The sequence below is a fragment of the Tupaia chinensis genome, unplaced genomic scaffold (assembly GCF_000334495.1).
Source record: "Tupaia chinensis unplaced genomic scaffold, TupChi_1.0 Scaffold143574_1, whole genome shotgun sequence".
Taxonomy (NCBI): Eukaryota; Metazoa; Chordata; class Mammalia; order Scandentia; family Tupaiidae; genus Tupaia; species Tupaia belangeri.
Window position 1 is genome coordinate 768,235 of NW_006203419.1, and position 27,793 is coordinate 796,027.

At 48.0% G+C, this 27,793-nt stretch overlaps 1 protein-coding gene across 2 annotated transcripts in view; it reads left to right on the forward strand.

Moving 5' to 3' along the window:
• Positions 1-27,793, forward strand: part of EBF4 (EBF transcription factor 4) — an 85,701-nt gene that overhangs the window by 2,306 nt on the left and 55,602 nt on the right. Inside the window, exons 1-6 of one of the 2 annotated variants that reach the window (XM_014582309.1) lie at positions 20-100; positions 13,651-13,807; positions 14,035-14,098; positions 14,229-14,284; positions 15,973-16,046; positions 17,364-17,432. In XM_014582309.1, coding sequence (XP_014437795.1) covers positions 57-100; positions 13,651-13,807; positions 14,035-14,098; positions 14,229-14,284; positions 15,973-16,046; positions 17,364-17,432 — 464 coding nt within the window. In that variant the 5' untranslated portion in view covers positions 20-56. Of the gene's footprint in view, positions 1-19; positions 101-13,650; positions 13,808-14,034; positions 14,099-14,228; positions 14,285-15,972; positions 16,047-17,363; positions 17,433-27,793 lie in introns of those variants that run through there. The other variant, XM_014582307.1, reaches the window with a different exon arrangement.

Sequence of the window (27,793 nt, forward strand, 5' to 3'; positions counted from 1 at the left end):
CGAGCCGGAGGAGGGAGCCACTGCTGCCCGCCGGCCTGGGCTCGGTGCGCTCCTGGATGCAGGGCGCCGGCATCCTGGACGCCAGCACCGCGGCGCAGAGGTAAGAGATCGGACGCGACCCGGCGCGCTGGGGTTGGACGGCTCCGCGCTCCCTTCGCTCAGCTGTTTAGTGGCTGGAGTGAGGGGTGAAGGGAGCCCTAACTCTAGACGGTCCCGGCAAGTTCTCCTGCCTACCCTGTCCTGAGCTCCTGTAATTCCTCCTGAGGACGTGGGGCGGGCCGGGGCGGGGCTTCCGCCTCCACTTCGGGCTGTCCGGGCTCGGATTACTGACTGTCGCTCCCCGGCGCGGCGGTGAGGGCAACCAGGGCCGGGCAGTCCACAGCTGTGGAAGAGGTAGCATCTCCGCCTCCTGCGGTCCCTGAACCATGACCCACAGAACCAGCTGTCTAGAAACGTCCAACCCCTCCTTCCTGGGCAGTCCCATTGCTTCTTGTCCAATTCTGCAGCTCTCTGCCAGGAAAGGCGAGAAACCCAGCCCCCTTTCTCCTTTCCCACGCCCCTCAGAGTTAGAGGATGGGAGTGTGCAGAGCCAGAGAGCCAGCTAGGCTCTGGAGAGTAGGGAAGAGGTGAGATGGGGAATCACCCGGCTGGACTGATTAAGGATGGGAATGGGGTAGGGCTGGCCTCTGCGTCAGGTGTTTTTCTGTAGGTCCTGAGGGAGGTATAGAGTCCCTGGGCACCCAGCACTCTTGCCAGTCTCTTCTGATTGGCTTTGCAGGAGTCTGGGCAGGGGACCTTCAGGATGTAGATGCAGACTTGAAAGTTTTATTGACCTGCCTCCACAGCACCTGGGACCCAAGGCTTTTTGTAGCCTCAGTTGCCGGCATAGGTAGGGGAGCTCAGACATCCTATGTGGGCTTCACCATGGTTGGCACTAGGGAGGTGCTGATTCTGCAGCCCCCAGGGGCAGGGTGGGCGCTGGGTTTCCCAGCAATCTCAGCAGCCTAAAGGAATTCTAAAGGGAGTTGTCAGGACAGACCAGGCTTAGCCCAAGGGCCCACGGTCATATCCCAGTCCTGTCCAGGGGACACCACTTTCAGTCCACCCCAGCCTCATCCTACAACAGAAATCATGCTTTATGTGCACACTGCAGCCACGTTTCTGCATCCCTGTCCTTCTGTGGCTATCAGGAGGGAGCGCTGGGAGCGCTCCCAGGATCCGATCTCTTCAGCACCAGAATCTAACCAATGAATGAATTGTCCTATATTTATGAGTGCTACAACTATTTTCTGAGACACTTGGCAAATAGAAAACCCAATCCCACCTTTCTAACACAACCCTCAACATTTTAGTGGCTTTCCTTCACATCTTTCTTCCCATTAACTTTTTTTTTTCCTGCACTATGTTTACAATTCCGTATCTTGCTTGCTTTCCTATTGGCTCTGGGTTTTTATGAACTTGAAGTAGTCAGTTTCTTAACACATTTTTATCCCCACTCCTGGCCGTGTAGAGAGAACTTCTTGTGAGAACAGATGGGGTGTTCCATTGGGGTCTCTGGGATTGAGAATTCCTATTTCTCTCTGACCGTCCTCTGACTCTGCCCGGAGCCAGCAGGTCCGATGATGGGAGCAGATGTGAAAGAAGCAGTGCCCTTGTGGCCTGTATGGGGTGCAGGAAGTATGTGGGGGACTGCTTCTAGATGATCGGGTCAACAGCCCTGTGACCTGCACACCGGGGCTCTTGAGTGGGGTGGGAGTGTCCAGTCTGGGCCTGGACATGGACACTGATTCTCCCTAAGACTTCTGGTCTCAGGACATAGAGTGAGAGCCCCAGGTGTTCGGTTGACTCTCCTCCCCCTGCCCAGAGGGAGCAGACCGATCCTTTCTCCTCATTCTTCCGGACATCCCATTTGTATCTTGTTCTTTAGTCTGTCCTCTGTTCAGGACTTCCCCCATCCTAAAACAGCATTCACGAACATTCCATTCCCAGTCCCCACCTCCCTCTTCACCCTCTGCCTGGGTTGTTTCACCAAAGCATTCTCCCCCAAGGCTGCCCAGGCCCTAAGAGCTGTCTCTGGTGCCTTCTTTGCCTCCACCCCACAGCCACCTACTTCTCCAGGCTCCTGGTCGTTCCCTCTGTGTCCTGGTCCAGTTTCACTGCCCACTGCCAGCACTTTTAACAACTAAACTCCTAACCCTGCACCTCGTTCCTCACTGGCTTGAAGGTGAACGGTACCCTGGCCTACCACTTCAGCCTCCTGGCCTCTCACCACTCCCCCCCCTCCCCCAAAATCATCTTCCATGCACCAGGGACCAAAGCAACATTCCCAAAGTACTTTTCTTTGATCAAGTCTCTCCCTGGTTAAAAAGAAAACAGCCCTCCAGTTCCTCCCAGATAGTCAAGTTCAAGGCCCGTCAGTCTGGGCTCAGCCTTCCTTCCCAGCCTCAGTGTGACACTTAGCACACTGTGTCAGAGAATCAGGGGCTGCCAGTCAGTCCTACCTTCTCCTGAAACTGTCCCCTGCCCTCAGCGCCACACAGTCACTACACAAAGTCCTACTAACCTCTAGGACCCACCCCATCCCAGCACCTGCTCGGCTGGTGCCCTCCCACCTGCCCAGGGGAAAGGTTCTTAGTGCTGCCTGAGGGTGCTTACCATAGGCCAGGTCTGCAGTCCTCTGCCTGTCTTCCTTGTCCTGCCACTTGGGGCCTTCCTCTAGGGCAAGGGTGATGGCCTGTTCCTCCTTGTGTCCACCTTACCCAGGACAGGCTCAAGTAGTCTGGGACAATGAATATCTGCTGAAGAAAGCAGTTATGCATCAGAAAGGCTCTTGAATCTCTTTGATGGACTCTCCTCTCCACATTGGTGGGCTCCAGAGTCTACCTGACCCCTGAACCAGAGTCTACCTCCTCAGTGTCACAGCTTGGCGTTTACAACAATCCAAGGTTTCCCAGAAGGGAAGTGAGGAGGAGACAGCCCAGCAGACCTGCAGAGATCAGTGAGGGAGGCTCTGCCAACCCGATGGGAAGTTCTGAGCAAACGGGGAGGAGAGACAAAGGAGGGGGTTGCATGCCCTTACACTGGGGCAACAGGGAAAGGAAGAGATGGGAAGGCTGGCAGAGAGGCCTGGCAGGTCTCCCTACCAAGGGTGTCTACACAAGGGTCCCGACAGCCTGCCCTGAACCAGCAGAACTTTATCCCTGAGATCCCCACGCGTGGCTCCAGCCCATGCTCCCTGACTCTCCTACAGTCCCCTGTTCCCCTGCTGCTGTGCTCAGCACTGAAGTTGCTGTCTTCTGATGTGCTTCCCAGTCTGGGAGACCTCTGGAGAACCCAGGCCAGCCTCCCGCTGGAAGAGACCCCTGGAGGACCTAGGCTAGCCCTCTCTCTCTTAAGCTGGTCCCAGCATACCAGCTGGGCCCTGGAGAGGGAAGCCAGCTAGGGCTGCCTTTCCTGTAAGCAGCTGCAGGCTGGCCTCCCTGCTAGGAAATGCTTTTGTTTGCTTTAATAATTAATAGCCGCTCCTCAGCCTGGGACCTGGCAGGCAGGCCTGTGGGTGGGTGACGAGAGGGTGGGCAGAAGAGAAGCAGCATGGCTCTAGGGGGAGTTGAGGGCCAGAGAAAAAGTGAGAGAGCAGGCTAGTGAGAACAGGCTTCTTTCCAGTTCCCAGTCCCCTCCTTCAGGGACCCTCTTAACTGAGCCCATGTCCTGGGGCAGGTGACCAGAGCAGCTGGCAGGCTAGGGAAGAAGAGATGGAGTTTCTGCAACCACAGTCCTCCTCTCCAGCAGGACCATCTGGACACAGGTCCTGGGTAGCTGCCTCTAGCCCCCAGACCCTCCTCCTGCCTGCATGATTGAGGTGGGTGTGACCCGGAGGGCTGCTGCTTTTATCTCCCCTGGTCTGTGTCATAGCTAGGCTCTGAGCACTTCAGGGACTGGGCAGGGCTAGGCCCATAGATGTTGGATGGAGAGAAGAGGAGCTGGAATTAGCAGAGAGATATATTAGGGAAATTGGACACAAGGAATGAGATGATAGAGACCTCATTTTTGTACCTTCTGCTTCCTATTGCATTGTGGGGACACATCAGAAAAGCAGTTAGCGTAATGGCTATGTCACTGGACTCCCATGTAGTCAACCGTGGTTCGAATCCCAGACCCGTTGGCTTAAAACTCACGCTGGGCGCGTGTGCGTGCGTTCCTAAGATCCCGAGAGGAGAATGGAGGAGAAGGGATTGTGGCGTGGCATCCCCCCTGGGGGATGATTTCTCGCTTTCTGTCTCTCTGTCTCTCTCTATCTGTCTAGCAAGTGCACACGCCCTATAGTAAAAACCTCTCCAACAAAAAAAAAAAAAAAAAAAAAAGAAGGAAATACTCAAAGCGCCCCCCCCCTAAATGAAAAAACCCCCCAAAAAAAAAAAAAAAAAAAAAAAAAGAAGGAAAAGACATGTTCCTTCTTCATTGATGATGACCTTACAGTCCATCCCCTGTTATCCCAGAATCCCAGGCTCAAAGAGGGGGCAAGCCTAAGCCGAGTTACTGCTCAGAATCTTGGGTTGTCAAGAGACTTGGTGGAAGATAGGGAAGACAGAAGAGGCCTGGCGTGCCTCTGAGCAGAGGCCAAGTCTTTAGCTTTGGTCACTTGTCCCCTGGGGGTTTGCAATGGCTGATGTTCAATTGCTTGTTTTTGTAATTAGCATGTAGTCAAGGATGTAAAGAGCCACAAGTGGCCTTGGGAATAGAGACCAGAGACTGCAAAAGGCCTTTGCCTTTACTGTACAGCTGTGGCAGGGCCCTGCTGCCACCGTAAGGGCTCTGGGGCTTCCTTCTCAGCTTTGCAAAGAAGTATCTCCAGGGACATGCTGGGTGGTCCCAGTAATAGCATCTGGACAACTCTGCAGCCTTCACCATGTCTCCACGTGCGTCTTCCTGCACTCTGGAGCTCAGGCCACCTGAATGGCCCAGGCTGTGATGGTCAGGTTGCCTTCTGTGTTGAACTCCTGACACAGTGCTCAGAAAGCCCATGTGTGCCTATGTTTGCTACATAGCAGATTTCCTGCAACCAGGACGTGTCTGTGCAGACTAAGTCTTCTCTGGCTTCACAGTCTCCTTTAACTTTTGGTCTATTTTGGAACAGAAAATAGGAAGGAGGTGAGTGGGACATGATGGAAATATGAAAGGGAACACTTACTTCTCCCAAATCTGGATTCTTGAGTGCAGGAGCAAATACCCCACTACCTTAGCACTCTCTGGAGTTGCAAGGAGAGCAGTTTGAACATTTAGTTTAAAACAATCTTTTCAAGAAAGTGCAGAAACGTGTAATTCATTTTAGAGTCTTACAAAAGTCAGTAATGTGGCTATTTTTGATTGCTGTATTGCATTATCTGAAAAAGATGCTTATGTGGCCCACCTTGTTCGCTATTGATGCTAAATGAGTGAGATGTTTTGAATTATGGGCTCCAGCAGTACATGAGTCAGGTGGGGCACTTCTTACTTATTTAAGGGGGCTTCAAAAAGATTGTGGAAAATGGAATTGAAATATGAGTTTATTTTGTTGCAAAAAAAATTGAAATCCATGCAGTTTTTTTTTTCAAAATATGCATTTTCCATGAATTTTTTAAAAGAATTCTTGTGTTTGTCATAAACTGATATTCTCCAAGCTGCACTCAAGCCCTTGAGGCTGGAGCTTTGCAGTCTTCCATCCTGCCACAGACCTTTGGATGGCTGGTAGCCAATACCCCACCCTAAGAACCTTGGGTAAAGTGTCTGCTTCTCCTGCTTGCATCTTTTTCCCTTTGCTTGAGGACTTGCTCAGGCTCCCAGAGCCTGCTTTGCTCATTTGCACAGCAAGTCAGAAGTACTTGCAAAGTAACAACCCTGGAAGTCCTTAACCAGTACCAGATTAGAGTGGGTGGACAAATACCCCAGCTCCCTCGCCCGTATCTCTGGTGGGATAACTCTGGGGCATGCACTCTATATTGTTACCAAAGTGTCCTGTGGGATTGAGCTCTAGCTGGCCACAGGTATAATTTACTGAAGACCTACCCTTCATGGACTGCCTACTCATCTTCGTCTCACCCTTCCCCTCCATCCCTAGTATTTTCTGGAATCACTGTCTAAATAAACTGTTGGTATTTGAATCTTTGAATCTTTGTCTCAGGGTTTGCTTCTATGGAAACCCAAATTAAATACTTGCCTCTTCAGGTTTCAGGAGCTCTATTTCCCCTTCCTTCCACCTTTCTGTATTTTAAATAAAGGCTATATATATTTTTTTTGAGAGGTTTTTTTTTTTTTTTCGCTATAGGGCGCATGCGCTCGCCAGACAGACAGAGAGAGACATAGAGACAGAAAGCAAGAAATCACCCCCAGGGGGGATGGTCACGCCGCAATCCCTTCTCCTCCATTCTCCTCTAGGGATCTTGGGCATGCATGCACACACCCCTGGCGTGAGTTGTAAGCCACCAGGTCCGGGACGTGAACCGCGGTACGTAATGGCTATGTCGCTGGACTCCCACGTAGTCGAAGGCTATATATTAATAAACACTTGCAGTTTCTTCCCACACCACAGTGATTGTCTTGGGCAGCCCCACTTTGATAGCTTGGACCGTGTCCCACATCCCTCTGTGTCAAGCCAGTCTGCGAGCAGACAGTGGACCCCATGTCCCACCTATACCCCACACATCTGTACACAGAATGTGCCCATCAGGGGCTCTCAGGCTACCCTACCTCCTGAGTTGTTTAAGCATTGTCCTCTGTTTCTTTCTTTCTGTTCTTTAATCATGTTTTGTTTTCTCATTGCAAGAGCACCAGCTATTCCCAAGGGGAAAAGAGCAAAAATCTTCCCTTCCCAACACTCTCCCTTTGGGGCTTGCAGTTTCATTCAGCAGGTGTTGATTGGTCACCTCCTGCACCTTGGGGGTAGAGGGACCTTGGGACAATCAGGAGAAGGTATCTGTATCTGTCTCTCTGGCTTCCTGTCCCTCCCACAACCTTCTCCCTGTGTCCTTGTCTGTCTCTTGTTAGGAACTACTGGAGTGTCTTCAAAGCAAGACCTTCCTTGTGTTGCCTTAATCACCTCACAAGTCCAGCAGGGGTATGAACAGGGTGAGCTGGAGACGTGCACAGCCAGGAGCAGCCCTGTGTGTGCCCAGCAAGGGTCTTGCTTATTCCGAGTTCTGAAGTAGGCTGGGACTGTCATTAATGTTGTCCACAATAACTGTCCTCTCCCAGAGCTATATACTAGCTGGTGCTGCCCACTGGGTGGGTATGAGCCTGGGAGGGTAACTGAACTACTGAGGGGAGGGCAGGATAACACTGGACGGCCTCAGGGGAGGAGGAGCTGAGGCTACCCCCATCCAGGCTGGACGTGGCTGTGAGGAAATGCAGCCTCTCTGCTCCTGGCTGCCAGCACTGGATACTGGTCCACAGGCCCTGGGGCACCCTCTCTCTTCCCCTCTCTGGTCCTTTGTGCCTTCTCTTCCCAGTAAGTCCCTCCCATGTGGAGGGCAGGCCCAGTGGAGGGAGCTTGGCTTGGGACTGAAGCCGGACTGTAGTTCTGGCCCTTAGGGGCCTGGCAGGAGCTGAGGGACAGCCAGAGCTCCCAAGTGCCTAACTGATGGTTGGCAAAGGGAGCTCAGACCAGCATCACTGACTTACTCTGTACCACTTTTGGGATCTAGCCTGGGCAGGGCAGGGTGTCTGTGTAGAAAGGACGTGCTGAGTGGCCATCCAGGAGACTCACTTATTGCTCAGCACCTGCTCCTTCTCTGCCCAGGACTCTTTCTGTGCCTTCCCTCCCTACTCCCAGACACATTTTCTGGGCTAGATGACAGGGTACAAGCCTAGTGATCTGGGAATGCTTTGCAAGCCTACCCCCTCTGGCGATGTCTCCCACAAGGTGGCCCTGGAACCTGTCCCTGATGGAGCTCTAGCTAAGCTGGTCCTGGGAGCAGGAGGGAGGAGCTCAGTGTTGATGCCTCATTTGCATATTCATCAACAGTAATCAGGGTCCTGCTGGGATCAAAAGCCCTCTCAGGGCTTCCCTGCCTCCTGGCTGGCTGGGGAAGCTGGCGGGCTGGTCAAGGCTCCACTTGAAAGGTCTGCAGCCTGAGAGGGAGAAGGGGAAGGAAAAAGGGGGTGGTGAGTAGACAGGGAAAGCCCCTGTAGAAAGGAGTATCCGAAGAAAGAACCTTTGGTAGGGAAGAAAAGGGTGTCAGTGACCCCCTCTGCTCATCTTGATCAGGGCACAAGAAGGCCCGTTGCTTCGGTCTCTTAAGTCAGCATTTCACACAGGCCAGCGTGGCTCCCAAACAGGCTTTCAAGAGAAGAAACAATTTTGGGACCAGCAGTTAGCATAATGACTATGTTGCTGGACTCCCACGTAGTCGACCGCGGTTCGTGTCCCAGACCCTGTGTCTTAAAACTCACGCTGGGCACATGTGCATGCGTGCCAAGAGGAGAATGGAGGAGAAGGGATTGTGGCGTGGCCATCCCCCCTGGGGGTGATTTCTCGCTTTCTGTCTCTCTGTCTCTCTCTGTCTGTCTGGCAAGCGCACGCGCCCTATAGCAAAAACTTCTCAAAAAAAAAAAGAAAAAAAGAGGAGAAACAATTTTCATTTTGTAACGTATGTTATTGTCATCTCTGTGGATGACAACATAGCAGGCCCCTCATGCTCATTTCATCTCAGGTTTACGGCTCAGCATGAAACCAAGTACAAGAGTAAGTTGCTTTAAAATTATTTGAAGAAAAGCATTAAGTATTGATGAACATGGCAGTTGTTGTGACAGTGGCATGCTAGGATGGGCTTCTGGAAACACTGGTCTCAATAGTGTTCAAGGGGCCAGGTGGTGGCACAGTGGCAATGCAACTGGATGCACGTGGGAAAGGTCCTGGGTTCTTGTCCCAGGACCTCTTGAGCATGCCAGGCATGCATACATGCTTGTGACCCAGGCTGTCTGAGACCGAGGTAGGCATCAGGAATTGGGCAGCAGATTTGCCGAGTGGTCCTGGCTCAGGACTCCTCATGGGGCATGAACACCCTGGTGTGAGTGTCTCTTGTCTGTCTCTCTCATGGAAGACATAAATAAATAAGCTTAAAAATAGAATAGGGCCAGCAGATAGTGGGAGGTTACTGCGTTGGGCTCCCACATGGCTGACTATGGTTTGAGTCCTGGTACCCAGCAGCTTGAAAGTCATGCTGGGTTGGTATAATGGTTATGTCACTAGACTCCCACATGGCCAACCACAGTTCAAATCCAGGACCTGACGGCCGGAAACTCCCACCAGGCATGTGTGCGTGCATGTACAAAATCCCGAGAGGAGAAGGCATGGCCATCCTCCTGGGGAGTGATTTCTTGCTTTCTGTCTCTCTGTCTCTCCAGTGCGTGCACTCGCCCTACAACAACAACAAAAAAACCTCTCTTAAAAAAAAGAAAAGAAAATCATGCTGGGTGCATGTGTATGTGTGCCCAAAATCTCAAGGGGAGAATGGAGTAGAAGGAATTGTACCATAGGGGGCCAGCAGGTGGTGTGGTGGTTAAGGTGCTGGACATTCCCACATGGCCGAGCACGGTTCGAGTCCTGGACCTGGTGGCTTGCTTTCTCACTTTACCTCTCTCTCTTTGTGTGTCTCTCTCTGGTCAAATTAAAAAAATAAATGAGTGGATAAATAAATAAATAATTTTTTAAAAAAGAAGGAATTGTACCATGAACAGTGATTTCTCACTCTCTCCCTCTGGTGAATACACACGCTCTATAGTTAAAAACTAAAACTAAAATAAAGTAGAAGTCTTTCAAGGCAGCTCCACCACCCTCATTTTCTCCCCTGGATCCCTGCAGCAGCCTGTCAGTTGTCCACCACCCTGTGCCTGCCCTTCTGTAGTGGAAGCCCTGTCTAGCTTCAGAACTTTCTAGTGGCCTTTTCCCAAACCATGACCCGCAACAAAAGTGTTCTATAATCAAATAAGAATAGTATATTGGTTATTTATTTCTACATAAAAAAAAGTTCCAAAATTAGCAGCTTCAAACAACAAACACTTATTATACACGGTTTCTGAGCATTAGAAATTGGGGAATAGCTTCGCTGAGCAGTTCTGGCTCAGGACCTCTCGTGAGGCTGCAGTCAAGACAGTGCTTAGGGCCACAGTCATTTGAAGGTTTGACTGAGACTCACAGATCTGCTTCCAAGGTAGCTCAACTGGCAAGTCAAGGCTGGCTCTTGGCCAGAGGCCTCGTTTCTTCTCCACGTGACCCTCTCCATAGGCTGCTTGAGTGTCCTCACAACATGGTGACTGACTTACCCCAGAGCAAATGATCCAAGAGAGAACAAGGCAGATGCTGCAATGCTTTTTTGTTTGTTTGTTTGTTTTTTAGGTTTTTACCACAGGGCATGTGTACTGGCTAGAGAGAGACAGAGAGAGGAAATGTGAGAAATCACCCCCCAGGAGAGAAGAATATAGAGAAAGATAGCAAGAGAACAAATAGAGAGGCATGACATTAGTGGGACACAGATATGGCTTATTACCTGTTGATGATGACGTGTGTAGTATTCTCAACTGGATCAGTCTGAGAAGTATTTCATGATGGGTAAAGTCTTTTTACAAGCAAAATGAGAAATAATGATTGACTGGTTAAAAAAATAATTGGAATAATAATAATAATGATCAGGAAAAACAATGAAAAGATATTGAATGATGAAGTGGGGATGTTAATGTCTCTGTACTGACTGACATGCATGGCATTCCCCTTTGAAAAAGCAATGTAATGCACTAAAGTTATATGTGATTCAATGTAATATAGACAAGATTATGATGATTAAAAAAAAAAAGAAAAGAAATCACCCTCTAGGGGGGATAGCCATGCCACAATCTCTTCCCCTCCAATCTCTTCGGATTTTGGATGTGCACACACATATACATGCCTGGCGTGATTTTTAGCTCACTGGATCCAGAACTTGAACAATGGTCGGTCATGCGGGAGTCGATGATGCCACCTGCTGACTGTCGTTTATGACCTAATCTCAGAAGTCATGTGCTATCACATCTGCCATGTGCCATTGCCACGCGGACAGTCCTGACGCAGGGTGAGATAGAATTCCACAGGGCACGAGTACCAGGAGGCAGGAATCACTGGGAACCACCCAGGAGGCTTGTCCTCACATCTGGGGAGCATCACCTGCGCTGACTCAATCAGTACCCACTTCTGGAGAGTGTTCCAGGACCTCCCAAATGTCTGCCTGTATCCCATGAAACCACATTGCCCAGCAGTACGGACACGGCACTTTTTTTTTTTTTTTAGAGGTTTTTGCCTTAGGTGTGTACGCATGCTAGAAAGAGAGAGACAGACAGACACAGTGGGAGGGAACGTGGGAAATCACCCCACAGGGGGATGGCCATACCACAATCTCTTCTTCATTCTCCTCTTGGGATCTTGGGCACGCATGCACGCACGCACATGCACCCACCGTGATTTTCAAGCCACTGGGTTCAGGACTCAAACCAGGGAAGATCTGGAGTCATGAGAGATCTAAGGATCAGCTTTGGAAGATGCTGGTTCAGAGAAGAAAGTCTAAACTCCTTCCCCTGTGTTTCTGCGCAGTCTGCCATGAGCTTCCAGGACAAACTTTTCTCACTTCACTTTTTTAAATCTGTGGTCTAGTGACACTAACTCTCACACATAATTCCTTCCTTCCTTCCTTCCTTCCTTCCTTCCTTCCCTTTCTTCTTCTTCTTCCTCCTCCTTCTCCTCCTCCTTCTTCTTCGGCAGAGTCTCTGTCACAATCCTCCTGCTTTAGCCTCCCAGCTGGGATTATAGGTGTGTGCCGCCGCCCTTGGCTCTTGTTCAGACAGTGTCTTGTTATGTTGCCTGAGGCCAACCTTGAACTCACGATCCTCCTGCCTTAACCCCCCAAGTTGCTGAGATTACCAAACACATGCCACCAATTCCAGCCTTTAGGATGGACTGGGAATTGAACCCAGGTCTTCCATGCTGTCCTAACCTATGGAGCAGAGCATCTTAGCAGCCCGTGCCTCCACGGTGTCCACAACTGGCCCCCATATGCAGCCATTATGCTGTTTGTTCTGCCTTTTCACCTCCTCTACCTATTGAGTTCCCATTTATTTCTCTAAGAGTAGGGCCAAAACCACCATCTCTCATAAAAGAATTCATTTTCTCTCCCTCTGCTTCCCTAGATTTTTACATAGTGCATGTCTTTGGGGTCATCTGCCACTCTGTCTTGTATCCCAGCTTTCATATCTGTCTGTCTATTTTCTGGGCAGGTGACTCCAGCCCCACGTGTTGCCCTATGCCTGGTCTTGACACATCATTGGCATTCAGGAAATAGTCTGTGAAAAGGGCCTTGGTTCTTCTCCTCTTCCTGCTCTCACCTTGGCCTTGGTTCTGGGAATGGTTTCTGTTGAGCAAGAAGAAAGGCCTCGGCAAGGCCAGGTTAGAAGGTCCTCTCACAGGGCCAGCAGGAGGAGTGGTGGTTGGGGCGCTGGACTCCCACATCGCCAACTGTGGTTCAAGTTCTGGACCAGGTGATTTGTTTTCTCACTTTCTCTCTGGTGAGTGCACATGTTCTATAGCAAATTTAAAATAATAATAATGGGACCGGAAGATGGTGTAATGGTTACATAACTGGACTCCCATTTAGTTGACTACAGTTCGAGTCCCGGACCTGGTGGCTTAAACTCTTGCTGGGCATGTGTGCATGCATGCCCAAAATCCCAAGAGACTGGAGGAGAAGGGATTGCGGTGGGGCCATAGCCCCATGAGGGGTGATTTCTCGCTTTCTGTCTGTCTCTCCAGCGAGTGCATGTGCCCTATAACAAAAATATCTCAAATAATAATAATAATTACATATATATGTGTGTGTATATATATATATATATATATCTGCCAGGTCCAGGACTTGAACCATGGTCAAACATGCAGGAGTCCAGCACCTCAATCATCATGCCACCTGTTGGCCCCATATAAATATATACATACATACATACATATGTATATATACACATATATATTTTTTTAAGAAAGAATTAGTTCTTTAATTCCATTAAAAAAAAAAAAAAAAAAAGCTCCACCTGCCCAAAGGAGTCTATGGTGGCCATTGCCAGAGCTGGAAGCAGGTCTCTTCCCACCCACAGAGGACGTTCCCTGCCTTTGATAAGGGTCCAAGTTGGGCAGACTAGGGGCCCTGAATCAGTCTGATGTCTCTGAGGGTCTGATGGGCATCATTGTTTCACAAGCAATGCCACAGGCATATGGAAGCCTCAGCATGGGCCGGGAGTCAATGGGATATTTGTTCCAGAACCTTCCGGGTGCCCTAACGGGTGTCACAGCTGCCTCTGATCAGTGAGATGGATTGGTTTGTACATTGGATTTTGGAGATCAGCCCTCAAAATGTGGGTTCCCTGGCAGGGATGTCTGCACTGCAACACCTGCTATGCCTGTTGTTCTCCAAGGAGCAGGCTGTGGGTGGCGTCAGGGCAGGGAGGCCCCATCCGGAACCAAGATGGCCCTGGCCAGGCCTGTCCAATCTCGTTTCTTGCCCAAACTCTTGATATATCGGAACCAAACCCCAGCCAGCAGTGCTGGGGTCTTTCTTACCGGAGTGCCCTTCCGGTGGTTTTCCAGCCCCTTTCCTCCCACAGTGGCGTGGGCCTGGCACGAGCACATTTTGAGAAGCAGCCTCCCTCCAACCTCAGGAAATCCAACTTCTTCCACTTCGTGCTGGCCATGTACGACCGGCAGGGGCAGCCCGTGGAGGTGGAGCGCACAGCCTTCATCGATTTCGTGGAAAAAGACCGAGTGAGAGGCTGGAGGGCTTGACTGGGGGAGGGAGGACAGGAGGGCTTCAGGGAGGGAGCCCCCCAACCCCTAACACACACTGGACAGATAAAGGAATAGATGGTGGATGAGTGGAGAATGATGGGTGAGTGGCTGGAAGGGAGGGAAAAAGAGAGGCTTAGGGAGGAGGGAGAGGGCGGGGGTGCGGTCCCTGAGCACCTGATCATCCTCCCCTCTTGTCTCTGCAGGAACCTGGGGCTGAAAAGACCAACAATGGGATCCATTACCGCCTGCGGCTGGTATATAACAACGGTAAGCCAAAGCCACTGCCCCTGCCCCCCTTCCCCCCTGCCTCCCTTTGGGGAGAGTATGAGTGTGGTCCAGTCATCAGAGGCCACAGATGCTCCCCCCACAGCAAGCCCTCTCCACCTTCCCACCCCAGGACTTCGGACGGAACAAGACCTCTATGTGCGCCTCATCGACTCCATGTCCAAGCAGGTGAGCCAGCCCGGAGGCCGCTTAGACCGTCTCCCCCTTGTTCTGAGTGAGCATCCTCCTCCCTGTCCTGTCTCCCCGGGGCCCTTTATCCCCACCAGTCTAGCTGCCCCAGGCCCTGTATCAGCCTGCAGTGGTAGGATATGTAGATATCATCTTCTAGTCTAGAAAGACGGTATTTGTACAAAGGGACCCTGGCTTAGTGGCCCAACCCGAGACAGGCATTCAGGTGTACCCAGCCTGCTGGGGAGGTGGACAGACTGTCTGGAGAAGGGGAGGGAGGGAAGCTGGACAGGAAGATGCTCAGCAGAGATGTGGTCTCAGTTGGAATCTAGTCTGGGCCTGATCTACAGGAAGCTCTGGAGATACAATAGCGCAAGAGTTGTCCTGCCTTGGAGCAAGGAGGCCAGGATTTTGGACTCAGTATCAGCTGGTCATTGGCTGGGACCACTCCTGCAGGGACTGTGTAACATCCCAGACATTTTCAGACGAGGCAGCTCCTGTATTTTGAGAGCAGTTCTCAAGAGAAAGCTCTGAGCAGCCAACACTAGCCATGGGCTGGGGGATGGGTGCACTGGTCCAATAAAGGGGATCTGGGTGCAGCCCCATGAGCTTCCACTGCAGACCCCCCTAGCATCTTGCTGATGCAACAGTGACGGGGGAGACTCAGGGCCAGCATAAGGAACTCAGGGAAACCGAACCTGAATAAGTCCTGATGGATTCTGCCAAGGCAGAGCCTTTTCAGATTATGTCTAAAATGGGCTGGGCTGCCAGATGGATTCTTGGGCTTCCCCCACACAGGCAGGGTCTTCTGGTAGCCTCCACCCACTCTCGGGGCAGAGGAAGAAATGGTTTGTTTCAAGAAGGCCTGTGGTTGCTGTGGTGGGGGAGGCGGGCCAGGCAGAGGCAACATGGGACTGTGGGGATGAGTGTGGAAAGGGGTCAAGGAATTGCAGAGAGAGAGAGAAAGACTCCACAGTGGGGAAGGAGAGGCTCAGAGGGTCATAAACTGGGAAGCCGGGCAGAGGCAGAGTCAGACTGGGAGACTGGCACAGAGGCTGGTCCAGTAGTCCCAAGGGGAAGCTCTAGCCTGGGTGGGGAGGTGACAGGGATCAGGAAGGAGGCAGCTGTGCAGCCCCCTGCCCCTCCCTGTGTTGGCTAGCTGGCAGTGAAAGCTGAGAGGGAACTCTGACCAGAGGCAGAGGTCTGCTGGGAGCATGGGAACAGTCAGCACCGAGGAGGGTGTTCGGGGAGGGTGCTCGGGCGTGAGGAGAGGAGCATGATGCAGGGGTGGGGGATAGCTGTGTGCATACCCTGCTCCCTCTGCCTCTGGAAAGCCTGTGGTTGCTGTGTTGGGGGAGACAGGCCACCAAGCTGTCTTCCCTGTCCCTGAGCAGAGCTCACTCTGGGAAGAGCTGCCTGCAGACAAACAGAATCTGCAGACCTCATACCATTTTTGCCTACTTTGCTGATGGTCTTGCTTTGGTGCGGGGAGGGGATGTTTTCTATGTGGGGAGCCAGGCTCCACGCTCCTGTTTTGGAGCTCCTTCAGAGCAAAGCAGAGGACAGGATCTTCCCTCTGCCTGGGCTCGGGAGATGCCAGTGTAGACCCACAGGCCTGTCTCTGCTCTGCCACCTGGACTTGAGAGGAGCCTCCTTTCCCTCCAGCCTGTGCATCCTCCTCCCCCCAGGCCATCATCTACGAGGGGCAGGACAAGAACCCCGAAATGTGCCGAGTGCTGCTCACCCACGAGATCATGTGCAGGTAAAATGGGCTGGTCTGTGCACTGTGCCCTTTTGCCAAGTTGTTGCCAAGGACTCCCACCAGGCCCTGCCCACTGTGGCTGCCTTCCCCCTCGCCAACCCCTCCCAACTGTTCCCCAGGGAAGCCTGCTGGGGCAGAGAAGGAAGGAGGAGGGAGGCCCCTGGGCACAGTGCTGACTGAGGTGTGGGTCCTTGAGGCCCCATTAGCCAGACCTGTTTATGTGGCTTCTCTAAGTGTTTTGTAAGAGAGGCCTCCTGCCACTACCCAGAGACTTAACTAATAAGACTCGGGGGAGGAGCTCAGCAGTGATGTGGGGGCAGGGCCTGGGCCTGGCGGGAGCACCCCTAGGCTTCCAGGATTAGCTCAGAAGCTAGAGGGAGGAAACTTAGCTGCCTTTAGGGGAGGGGTGGAAGGACTGGGGTAGGCACCATTGCCACTCTTTGCTCTTCCCTAACCCGAGTTTGGCATTTCCAGCAAGGTCTCTGCAGGAGGTTCCAGTCACACTGGGTCTCTGCGGGCAGTTCCTAACGTGTGGGAAAGAGAACAGTGTCCAAAAATCTGCAGTAGGGACAGTGACTGCCTTCAGGGAGGGAGAGACAAGGAAAGGGCTTGAGAGGGCGTCTGGGGTGCTGGTTACAGGTATTTCTCGGCCTGGATGCTGGTTCCAAAGCCTGCTCACTTAGTGAGAAGTCAGAGCTATGGGCTTACAATATGAGTTCTTGGTAATGTATAGACTGTGCTTCCAAAAACTTGTCCAGGGGCCCAGCTGGGGGGCCTGGCTGGTGGCACACTGAATTGCAGTGCTGAAGCCATGGTGGATGGCCGTGTGGACCCCCAGGCTGACCTGAAAATGTGCTGGGCACACATGCACCCAGAATCCTGATGAGCTCGACGGCTGTGGGAAGGGGGACGTGGCATGGCCAAGGCCCTGTTGAGGGTCTCTCTCTGTCTCTGCCTGTCTCTCTCTGCTCTCTAGTGCATAAGCACCTGCTCTCTCATGCATAAAAATAAAAAAGTATACAGAGATAGGGAGTGATGCTGCGAGACCCACAGGTAGCTGCAGCCTGCCCTTTCCTGGGTCCTCTAGGAGCAAGGCGCCTTTGGACAAGAGTCTCCTGGCTAACCTTGTCCCCAGGGCTAGGACCTTCACTGTTGTCCTCCCCCTGGTCCCAAGGACTCATCCCTTTCACTCAGAGATAGGACATCAGCACCTAGCCCTGGGCCTCCGGGCCCCACCTTGCCCTCACACGTTGTAATCTCCCCTCCTTCACCTGCTCCCACCGTCCCTCCCTTCCTCCCTCCTCATCTTTCCTGCAGCCGTTGCTGTGACCGGAAGAGCTGTGGCAACCGGAATGAGACTCCCTCAGATCCCGTCATTATTGACAGGTACAGGCTGGGAAGGGGGCCTGGAGCTGCAGGGCCAGCCAGGGTGGGCTGGCTTCAAAGACCTCAGGGTGAGGGAGGAGCAGAGTTGCCCCTAGGGCACCTAGTTGGTGGCTCTGAGCACAGAGAAAAGCTGCCAGGGACTAGAAAGCGGCCAACCCTGGCTCCAGTGGAGTCCCTGATGGCAAACTCTGGTGCTTAGCTGGAGCCCAGGAAAGGCAGGGGTTGCAGAAAGTGAGTTGGAGAGTGGGTTAGAAAGGGAGGAGGTGAACTAGCACCCTGAGAGGCGTGCCTGCAGAAGCTGGCTTCTAGTCCCAGGAGATAGCTCTGGGCTATTGGACTTGACTTCCTGGGATGTCCGTTTGAAAAAATGAGAAACTATTTGAGGTGTAGCATTTTCAAGCTAATGCTCATTTACATGCATTCTCCTACCATGATTATTTTTAATTATAAGAAATGCACAGATAAGCTACTCAAAAGATAAGCATAGTAAGTAATGAAAAAGCAATGCTGCCTCACCCCACTCCTGTATATAGCATATCGCATACTGGACACCCTCTTTTGCACCTTCCTTTTTAAAGTTCATGGAAAAAAGAAACAAAGTACAAATGATTTTGGTGCAAACATTTTGAATCCATGCATGGTTTTTCAAAATAGGGACCAGCAGTTAGCGTAATGGCTATGTCGCTGGACTCCCATGTAGTTGATTGCGGTTCACGTCCCGGACCTGGTGGCTTAAAACTCACGCCGGGCACGTGTGTGTGCGTGTCCAAGATCCCGAGAGGAGAATGGAGGAGAAGGGATTGTGGCGTGGCCATGCCTCCAGGGGTGATTTCTCACTTTCTGTCTCTCTGTCTCTCTCTGTCTGTCTGGTGAGCGCCCGCACCCTATAGCGAAACAACAACAACAACAACAACAAAAAACCTCTCCAAAAAAAAAAATAGGCATTTCCTATGAATGTATCCCACATATCTTAGGTATTCCATATCAGAATTTTTTTTCTATATCAGAATTTAAGCCATTCCTTATTTTCCTTTTTTTTTTTTTTTTTTTTTTTTTGAGATTTTTTTTCTATAGGGTGCGTGCACTCGCCAGAAAGGGACCGAAAGCAAGAAATCACCTCCCAGGGGGGATGGCCATGCTGCAGTCCCTTCTCCTTCATTCTCTTCTCGGGATCTTGGGCACGCACGCACAAGCGCGCAAGTGACATGAGTTTAAGCCTCCAGGTCTGGGACTCAAACCACGGTTGACTACATGAGAGTCCAGCAACATAGCCATTATGCCAACTGCTGGTCCCAACCTTATTTTCTTTTTAATAGAGAAAACATTCACAAAGTGCAAACATTTAAGAAGTTTCGACGGGTTTACAACAAAATAGGCCCTACCTCTGCCTCCCACATGTCCATTCCCCTCCAAAGAAGTAACCATTGCCAGTTTCTTGTGGGTCCTTCATGAGATAGTCGGTGTACATACAAGAAAATACAGAAGGACCAGTAGATGGTGTAGTGATTATGTCACAGGACTCCCACGTAGTTGACGATGGTTCGAGTTCCAGACCAGCGTCTTGAAACTCATGCTGGATATGTGTACATGCATACCCAAAATCCCGAGAGACTGGAGGAGAAGGGATTACTGTGTGACCATCCTCCCAGGGGGTGATTTCTCGCTTTCTGTCTCTCTGTCTCTCTCTGTCTGGCCGGTGATCATACATGCCCTATAGCAAAAATCTCTCTAGCAAAAAAAAAAAAAAACAGGTATTCTTTTTGCACCCTTTATTTTTATAAAAGTAGTGACATACTAAACATACCTTTCAGCACCATTCTTTTTCTCTGAAAAGTATATATCTGGGAGCTGATATTAGGATACAAGTCTCTTTATTCTCTCTTTTTTGGGGTACTCTAAAATATTCCATTGTATGGACAGACCATAATTTCTTGAAATAGACTGCGATTGGTGGACATTTTGGCTGTTTTCATTCTTTTTCTGGGATTAAAAAAATGCTGCAGAGAATTACTTTGTCCATGTGTCATTTCACACATATGTAGGATATTACTAGAAGAAGAATTGCTGGGTCGAAAGATATGTGCATTCGTAATTTTCATAGTTATTGCCAATTTGCCCTCTGTAGAGGTTATACCAATTGCATTCATGCCAGCAATTTTGAGAACACCTATTCTCCACACTCTGGCCAATTAAGTATTTTGATTATCTGTTCAATAAATAATTTTTGAGCATCTCTTCTGTGCCAGAGTCTCTTCTATGCGCTATGGATTATGCAGTAGTCAAATAGACAAAAAGCCTCATGTCATGACTTGCAATCTAGTAGGTTCACTGGACTCCCACATGGCCAACCGTGGTTCAAGTCCTGGACCTGGCAGCTTGCTTTCTCACTTTCCCTCTCTCTCTCTCTCACTCTGTCCCTCTCTGGTCAAATTAAAATAAATAAAGTTAAATAAAATAATTCCTTAAAAAATTTTTTTTAAAAATAAAGTCATCAAGGAAGATTGGGGAGTGTCTAGGAAGGGGACATTGCAATTTTGGAGTTTTTAAGGCATCACTGAAAAGATGACATTTCATCCAAGACTGAAAGAAGCCAGGTATGGAACCAGTAGAAAAAATGCTCTGGACAGGAGTGTACCTGCTTTGTGTAAGGAATAGCAAGGAGGCCCAGGGGCGTGGAGCAAGGGAGACAGAGATGACATCAGAATTAATGAGTGGGAGGACTTTGTAGGCTGCAGGTAGACCGGCCTGAAGGCCAGCGTAAGGACTTCAGCTCTTATTCTGAATGACATGGAAGCCGTTATTGACAGTGGCCTGCAGAAGGCAAGAATGGATACAGAGAGAAGAGTTAGGAAGCTGTTCCAATAATCCAGGTGAGAGATGGTGGATGTCGAGACCAGGAATGTTAAAGAGAAAGTTGTAAGAGATGGTTGGTTCTGGACGTGTTTCATAGGCGGAAGCCACACAATTTGTTACGGAAGAAGAGAAAGACCAAATGACACACAGAGAAGAAACAGTTAAAGACATCGCCATTTCTGACCAGCTCAACCTAGAAGGATGAAGTCTGCTGAGAAGGGGAAGATTTAGGGAAGAGTTGCGGAAAGGAAGTGGGGGAGTTTGGTTTTAGACATGTTGTTTCAGATGCTTATGAACATCCAAGTGGGATGACAACGTGAGGATGGAGTTCAGGGAAAAGGTTCGGGGTGCAGATACAAATTTAAATGAATAAAATTATTAAGGGAATGAGCGTTAAGTTAAAAAACAAAACCAAAAAAATCCAGAAGAGGTCTAAGAACTGAATCCCGGGGTGTTCAGTATTTACAGGTCATGGAGATTGGAACCAGCAGAAAAGAGAGTAAGAAGCAGCCAGTGAAGTAGGAGGGAAATTAGGGAGTGTTTTGTCCTGGAGCCTAGATAAGAGAATGTTTTAGGTGGCAGTGGGCAACTATATCAAATGCTACTCATGGATGTGGCAAAACGACTAAGATTTGACCTTTAGGCTAACAGTGTGGATGACCCTGGTGATCTCAACAGGATCCATTTCAGTGGAGTGCGGGAGAAATCTGCATCTAAGAGTAAATGACACAGGACTGGCAGGTGGTATGGTGGTTGGGGCTCAGGACTCCCATGTGGCCAAACATAGTTCAAGTCCTGGACCTGGCAGCTTGCTTTTTCACTTTCCCTCCTTCACTGTCTCACTCTGGTCAAATGAAAAAATAATAGGGATTAGCAGATGGTATAATAGTTATATCATTGGACTCCCATGTAGTCGACCATGGTTGAACTCCCAGACCCAGTGGCTTAAACTCACACCAGGCATGTGTCCGTGTGTGCCCAAGATCCCGAGAGGAGATCGGAGGAGAAGGGATTGTGGCATGCCCATACCCCTGGGAGGTGATTTCTCACTTTCTGTTTCTCTGTATCTGTCTCTCTGGTGAGTGAGTGCAAGCACACTATAACAAAAACAAAAACAAAACAAAACAAAAACTCTCTCTTTGGACCAGCAGTTCGCGTAATAGCTATGTTGCCATGTAGTAGACTCCCATGTAGTAGAAAGCGGTTCGAGTCCTGGACCCAGTGGCTTAAACTCACACCAGGCATGTGTCCGTGTGTGCCCAAGATCCCGAGAGGAGATCGGAGGAGAAGGGATTGTGGCATGGCCATCCTCCCTGGGGAGGGGGCGATTTCTTGCTTTATGTCTCCCTCTCTCTTTGTCTTTCTGGTGAGCGCAAGTACCCTATAGCAAAAAACTCTCAAAAAACAAAAACAAAAACAAAACAAAACCAAAAACCCTCTCAAAATAAATAAATGAATAAATAAATAGATAAGTGAAACTCACACTGAGCATATGTGCATGTGTGCTCAAAATCCCTAGAGAATGAAGAAGGGGTTGCTGCATGGACATCCCCTTGGGGGGTGATTTGCTTTCTGTTTCTGTCTCTCCTGCAAGCCAACACACCCTATAATAAAAATTTTTCTAAAATTACTATTACTACTACTAATAAAATATACATATATTTTAAAAAGAGTGAAAGGGGGACCAGCAGGTGGTGTGGTGGTTAACGTGCTAGACACTCCCACATGGCTGACCTTGGTTCAAGTCCTCGACCTGGTGGCTTGCTTTCTCATTTTCTCTCTCTCTCTCTCTCTCTTACTCTGCTCCTCTCTTTAAATTTAAATAAATGAATAAATAAGTAAAGTTAAGTAAAATAATTCTTAAAAAAAGAAAAAAAGTGAATGGGGGCCAGCAGGTGGCTTGGTGGTTAAGGCACTAGACACTCCCACAGTTCAAGTCCTGAACCTGATGTCTTTCTTTCTCACTTTCCCTCTCTCTCTGTGTGTGTCTCTCTGTGGTCAAATTAAAATAAATGAATGAATAAATAAAATTAAATAAATAATATTTTTTAAATGAGTGAATGATGGAAGAGGGGTCAGAGGCAATAAAGGAACTCTTGAGTTTTGCTCTAAAGGAATCAAAGAAATGGGTCTCTTTCCACCCTACTCTCCCATCTCTCACTCTCATAAAATAAAATAATAAACTTAAGAAAAGTGATTGGAGAGTGAGTTGCCTGTATGTGGGATTATTCAGGGTCGTGTTGGTGATGTGTGGTCAAGGGAGGGTGGAGACATAGTCATTGGAGAAAAGATGCTCATGGGGTTGAGAGGAGAGCGTGTTGGGAGAATTATCTATTTATAATGATATTGAAATCACCAAGAATTATGACAGGACCAGGATTCAAGAGGGTATTAGTGACCCGGAAGTAAAATTTTCAGGAAGTGGAGGCAAGTGCTCTCAGAGTTGATAAACGACCTGCAATAAGCGGTGGTTACCATATGTTCTTTTCATCGTTTTCCATCATAAAAGTGTATAGTATATTCTGGTGAATTTCATTTCTCTTTCTCTGAAAAGGAGCATGTGCTCATGTGTTTAAAAGCTATTCCTGTTTCCTTTCTGTGAAGTTTATTTATGTCCTGTGTTTATTTTCCTATAAATAACTGGCTTTTCTTACTTATTTGTAGAAGTATAGGAAATCAGCCCTTTGTCGTGAGTTGCATATGATTTTTTTCTAGTTTACCGTCTTTTAACTTTGTTGCTGGTAAAGTTTGCCTAGTCCCTCAATCTTTTAAGTACTCTAGGTTTTTGTTCTTAGAAAAGCCTTTATCACTCCAAGATTATGTGTCTTGTGGTTCCTACTAGTGCTTTGATGATTTCGTGGTTTACACATGAATATTTTATCTAGTTGAAAAAATTTTATTTTTTATGATACATATGTAAATTAACAAAATAGAAATTATTGAGTAATTGGGGAAGTCATGACACATGACATGTGACATATTTTTCTATGCAAAACTGTGTCATGACTTTCCGACAACCTAATATGAAGCATGATAATCAATGTTCACCTGGGAACCTACCAACAAGTTTTAAATTAGAACATTAAAATTGTTGAGACCAGCAGATGGCGTAATGGTTATGGACTCTGATGTAGTCAACTGTGGCTCAAGTCCAGGACCTAGTAGCTTAAAACTCACACAGGGTGTGTGTCCATGTGTGCCCAAAATCCGAAGAGGAGAATGGAGGAGAAGGGATTGTGGTGTGACCAACCCACCTGGAGGGTGATTTCTTGTTTTCTGTCTCTCTGTCTCTTCAGTAAGCACATGAGCCCTATAGCAAAAGTTTCTTTCTCAAAAAACAAACAAACAAAAAAGCCATTGAGGGGGGCCAGAGGTGCCATGGTGGTTAAGGTGCTGGATTCCCACATGGCTGACTGCAGTTCGAGCCTTGGACCTGGCAGTTTTCTCTCTGTCTCTCTCTGTCTTTTGAGCACATGTGCCCTGTAGCAAATTTAAAAATAATAATAGTGATAAATAAAACTAAATAAATAATTTTTTTGAATGCCATGGGGGTAGCTAGCAGGTGGGCCTGGTGGATAAGGTGCTGGACTCCCATATGGCCAACTGTTGTTTGAGTTTCAGACCTGGCAGCTTGAAATTTATACTGGGCATGTGCATATGTGCCCAAAATCCCAGGAGAAGAATGAAGGAGAAAGGATTGTGGCATGACCATTCTTCCTTAGGGGTGATTTCTCACTTTCCTGTCTGTCTCTTTTGGGACAAACACATACTGCCTATAGCAAAACAAATCTTTTTTTTTTTTTTTTTGGAGAGGTTTTTCGCTATAGGGTGCGTGCGCTCGCCAGACAGACAGAGACATAGAGACAGAAAGCGAGAAATCACCCCCCAGGGGGGATGGTCACACAGCAATCCCTTCTCCTCCATTCTCCTCTCGGGATCTGGGGCACGCATGCACACGTGCCTGGCATGAGTTTTAAGCCACTGGGTCCAGGACGCGAACTGCAGTCGACTACGTGGGAGTCCAGCAACATAGCCATTACGCTAACTGCTGGTTCCCAGCAAAACAAATCTTAAAAAAAAAAAAAAAAAGCCATTGAAGCCAGGTCTCAGAGGTCTTAAACCACCACTTACCCTCTCCCAAACATAAACTGGGTTTTGTGGTAATTATGATAATGCTTTTTAAACAGTAACTCACTGGGCTGGTAGATGGTGTGGTGGTTAAAGGCACTTGTCTCGCCCATGGGCAACTGTGGTTTGAGTCCTGAACCTGGTAGCTTGTTTCTCTCTCTCTCTCTGTCTCTCTCTAATCAAACTGGGAAATAATAATAATAAATAAAGTTAAATTTTATATTCCTTTTTTCTTTTTCATGTAAATGAATTAAGTGAATCTGACTTTTTAAAAAGAATTATTTTACTTAACTTATTTATTTTAATTTGATCAGAGAGGGACAGAGTGAGAGAGAGAGAAAGTGAGAATCAAGGCTGCCAGATCCAGGACTCTAACCACAGTTAGCTATGTGGGAGTCCAGTGCCCTTAACCACCATGCCACCTGCCAACCCCCCAAAAATAACATATATATTTTTTAAAGTAACTCATCACAAATTGTGAAATCTAAAACCGTAGGTAATTTAGCTGTGCTTACGTTTAATTTTATGAACATGACGTGATAATTTTCTATCATGCTTTTTTAAAATTCAGCATTATATTTCTAAGATTTATCTGTGTGCTGTATTTAGCTGTAGTTTGTCGTGTTTAGTTTTGCTATGATAAGCAAAGCTACTATGAGCATTCTTGTTTGTGTCTCCTAATTTGAGCAGGTACAGAGTTTGTTTAGAATATAAACAAGAACTGGAATTGCCGGGTCATGAGGTATGCATATGATCAACTTTACAAGTTAATGTCAAACTGTTTTCCAAGGTTGTACTGAGTAACACCTCCATCCATAGGATTGAGTCCTTGTTGGCCTGCACCTTTAACAATGCTTAATAAGAGCAAACTTCTTGCTTTCTCTCTCTCTATCTCTTCTTTCCTTCCTTCCTTTCTTTCTTTTTAGAGAGAGACTTTTTTTTTTTTGAGAGGATTTTGCTATAGGGCACATGCACTTGCCAGAAAGACAGAGAGAGTCAGAGAGACAGAAAGCAAGAAATCACCCCTTGGGGGGAGGGGTGGCCACGCTGCAATCTCTTCTCCTCCATTCTCTTCTGGGGATCTTGGGCACACACTCACATGCACCCGGTGTGAGTTTAAGCCACCAGGTCCGGGACTCGAACAGCGGTTGACGACATGGGAGTCCAGCGACATAGCCATTATGCCAACTGCTGGTCCCTAGAGAGAGAGTCTTACTAGAGGTATGTATACTCATTGAAAAGGCAGAAAGCAAGAAATCATCCCCCAGGGAGTATGGCAACACCACAATCCCTTTTCCTTCATTTACCTCTTGAACACACACACACACACACACTCACCTACCATGAGTGTCAAGCCTTAGGGTCTGAAACTTGAACCATGGTTGACCATGTGGGAGTCTAGCATCTTAACCACTACACCACCTGCTCCCCCCTTTAAACTTATTTGTCTATTCTTTCCATGAGGGATAAAGACAGAGATAGATGGATACAGCAGCGCCTATAGCAGTCCACCTCCATCTTCACATAATAATCTTATTATTGAACATAAATAAAAATTAATAAATAGGAAGACTCAGTAGTATAAATATGTCAATCCTTTAAATTGATGTACAAGTTTATTATGAATATTGTGTGTGTGTATATGTTGGTGTGGAATTTTACAGTGGATTCTCAAATTTATATGGGAATACAAAAAGCCAAAATATCTGATATACCCTCAAAAAATGTTCAAGGAACACTTTATGGGATGTGGCCATCCCCCATGGAGGGTGCTTTCTCACCTTCTCTCTCTCTGGTGAGTGCACACACCACTTTTTTTTAAAAAGCCTATCCTCACAGTGCAAGAAGATGTAGAGAAAATGGACAATACACAATAATTATAAGTTGGCCAGAAGAGAGCACGTGAGAAAAAGTAGAAAAAGATAAGATAAATTGGTGTTCAGAGGAAGGTAATTTCTTTTTTTAAAAAATTTCTATAGGGCATGGTGAGAGACAGAAAGAGGGAAAGTGAGAAAGCCCCCCAGAGAGATGTCAGAGGGAATAGCCTTCTCTTCCCTTCTCTTGGGATTTTGGACACACATGCACACATGCCCAGTGTGTCAGTTAAGCTGCCAGGCCCAGGACTTGCACCGCACAGTCAGTCATATGGGATCCACCCATTTTAACCACTGTGCCACTGGCCAGCCCAGGAAGGCATAACTTTATTTGGTTTATTTATTTATTAGAATCATTTATTTAACTTTATTTATCATCATCATTTTTTTTTTCCTGATTTGCTACAGGGCACGTGTGCTGACCAGAGAGAGAGGGCAAGTGAGAAAGCAAGCCAGCAGGTCTGGGACTTGAACTGTGGTTGGCCATGTGGGAGTCTAGCACCTCAATCACCTGCTGGCCCCAAGGTCCGACTTTAAATGGGTTAGTGACAGGAGGCCAAATTGAGAAGGTGGAGTTTGAGGGAAGATTTAAGAGATGAAGGAATGAGCCATTCAGATGTATGGGTAGCTTATTTCTCAGTTCCATTTATGCATTGTTGTTATTGTAAATTATATCTTCTGCGTTTCTTAGCTCTTTGTTGATAGTAAAGAGAAATACAATTGATATTTGCATGTGATCTTTGTCCTTAGGTTTGCTTTGTTTTGATTCTTCTATGTAGACAACCTTCTCAGACAAACAACAACTGTTTTATTTTTCCCATTCAAGCCTTATATATTATATATATATACTTTTCTTGCTTTATTGCACTTACTAGGACCTCAGGTATAACCTTAATAAAAGCAGTGGTAATGGACTTTCTTTTAACTTGACTTTAAATACATGGGCTACTAGAAATGTATTTTCTTCTTTATTTTCAAGAATAGCTTTACTTAGGTATAATCAATGTACAATAAAAGGCACACAAAGTATACAATTTAAAAAGTTTTGATGTATGAAGGCACTCATGAACTATCACCACAATGAAAATATTGGGTCAGGCCTGCCTGAATAACCATGATATGGGCTGGCAAGGATTAGGAATATATCATGTCATATCACTCTGTTGGAGGTGCTTGGCTCTGTGTGTGTGTGTGTGTGTGTGTGTGTGTGTGTGTGTCTGTGTCTGTGTTTCACTCTAATGAAAGCAGTAAACTAAAAATTAAAGTTAAAAGGGAGAGTGAACATACCCTTCATCCTCAAAAAGTTTTCTTATGTCCCTTTGGGATCTTTCCCTCTTTCTCTTCCTTTTTTTCCCCTGGGAAATCTGATGCGTTTTCTGTCATAGATCTGTTTTCATTTTTGGGGCCAGCAAGTAGCATGGTGGTTAAGACGCTGACACTCCCACGTGGCCAACCATGGTTCGAGTCCCAGACCTGGTCATTTGCTTTCTCACTTTCCTTCTCTGT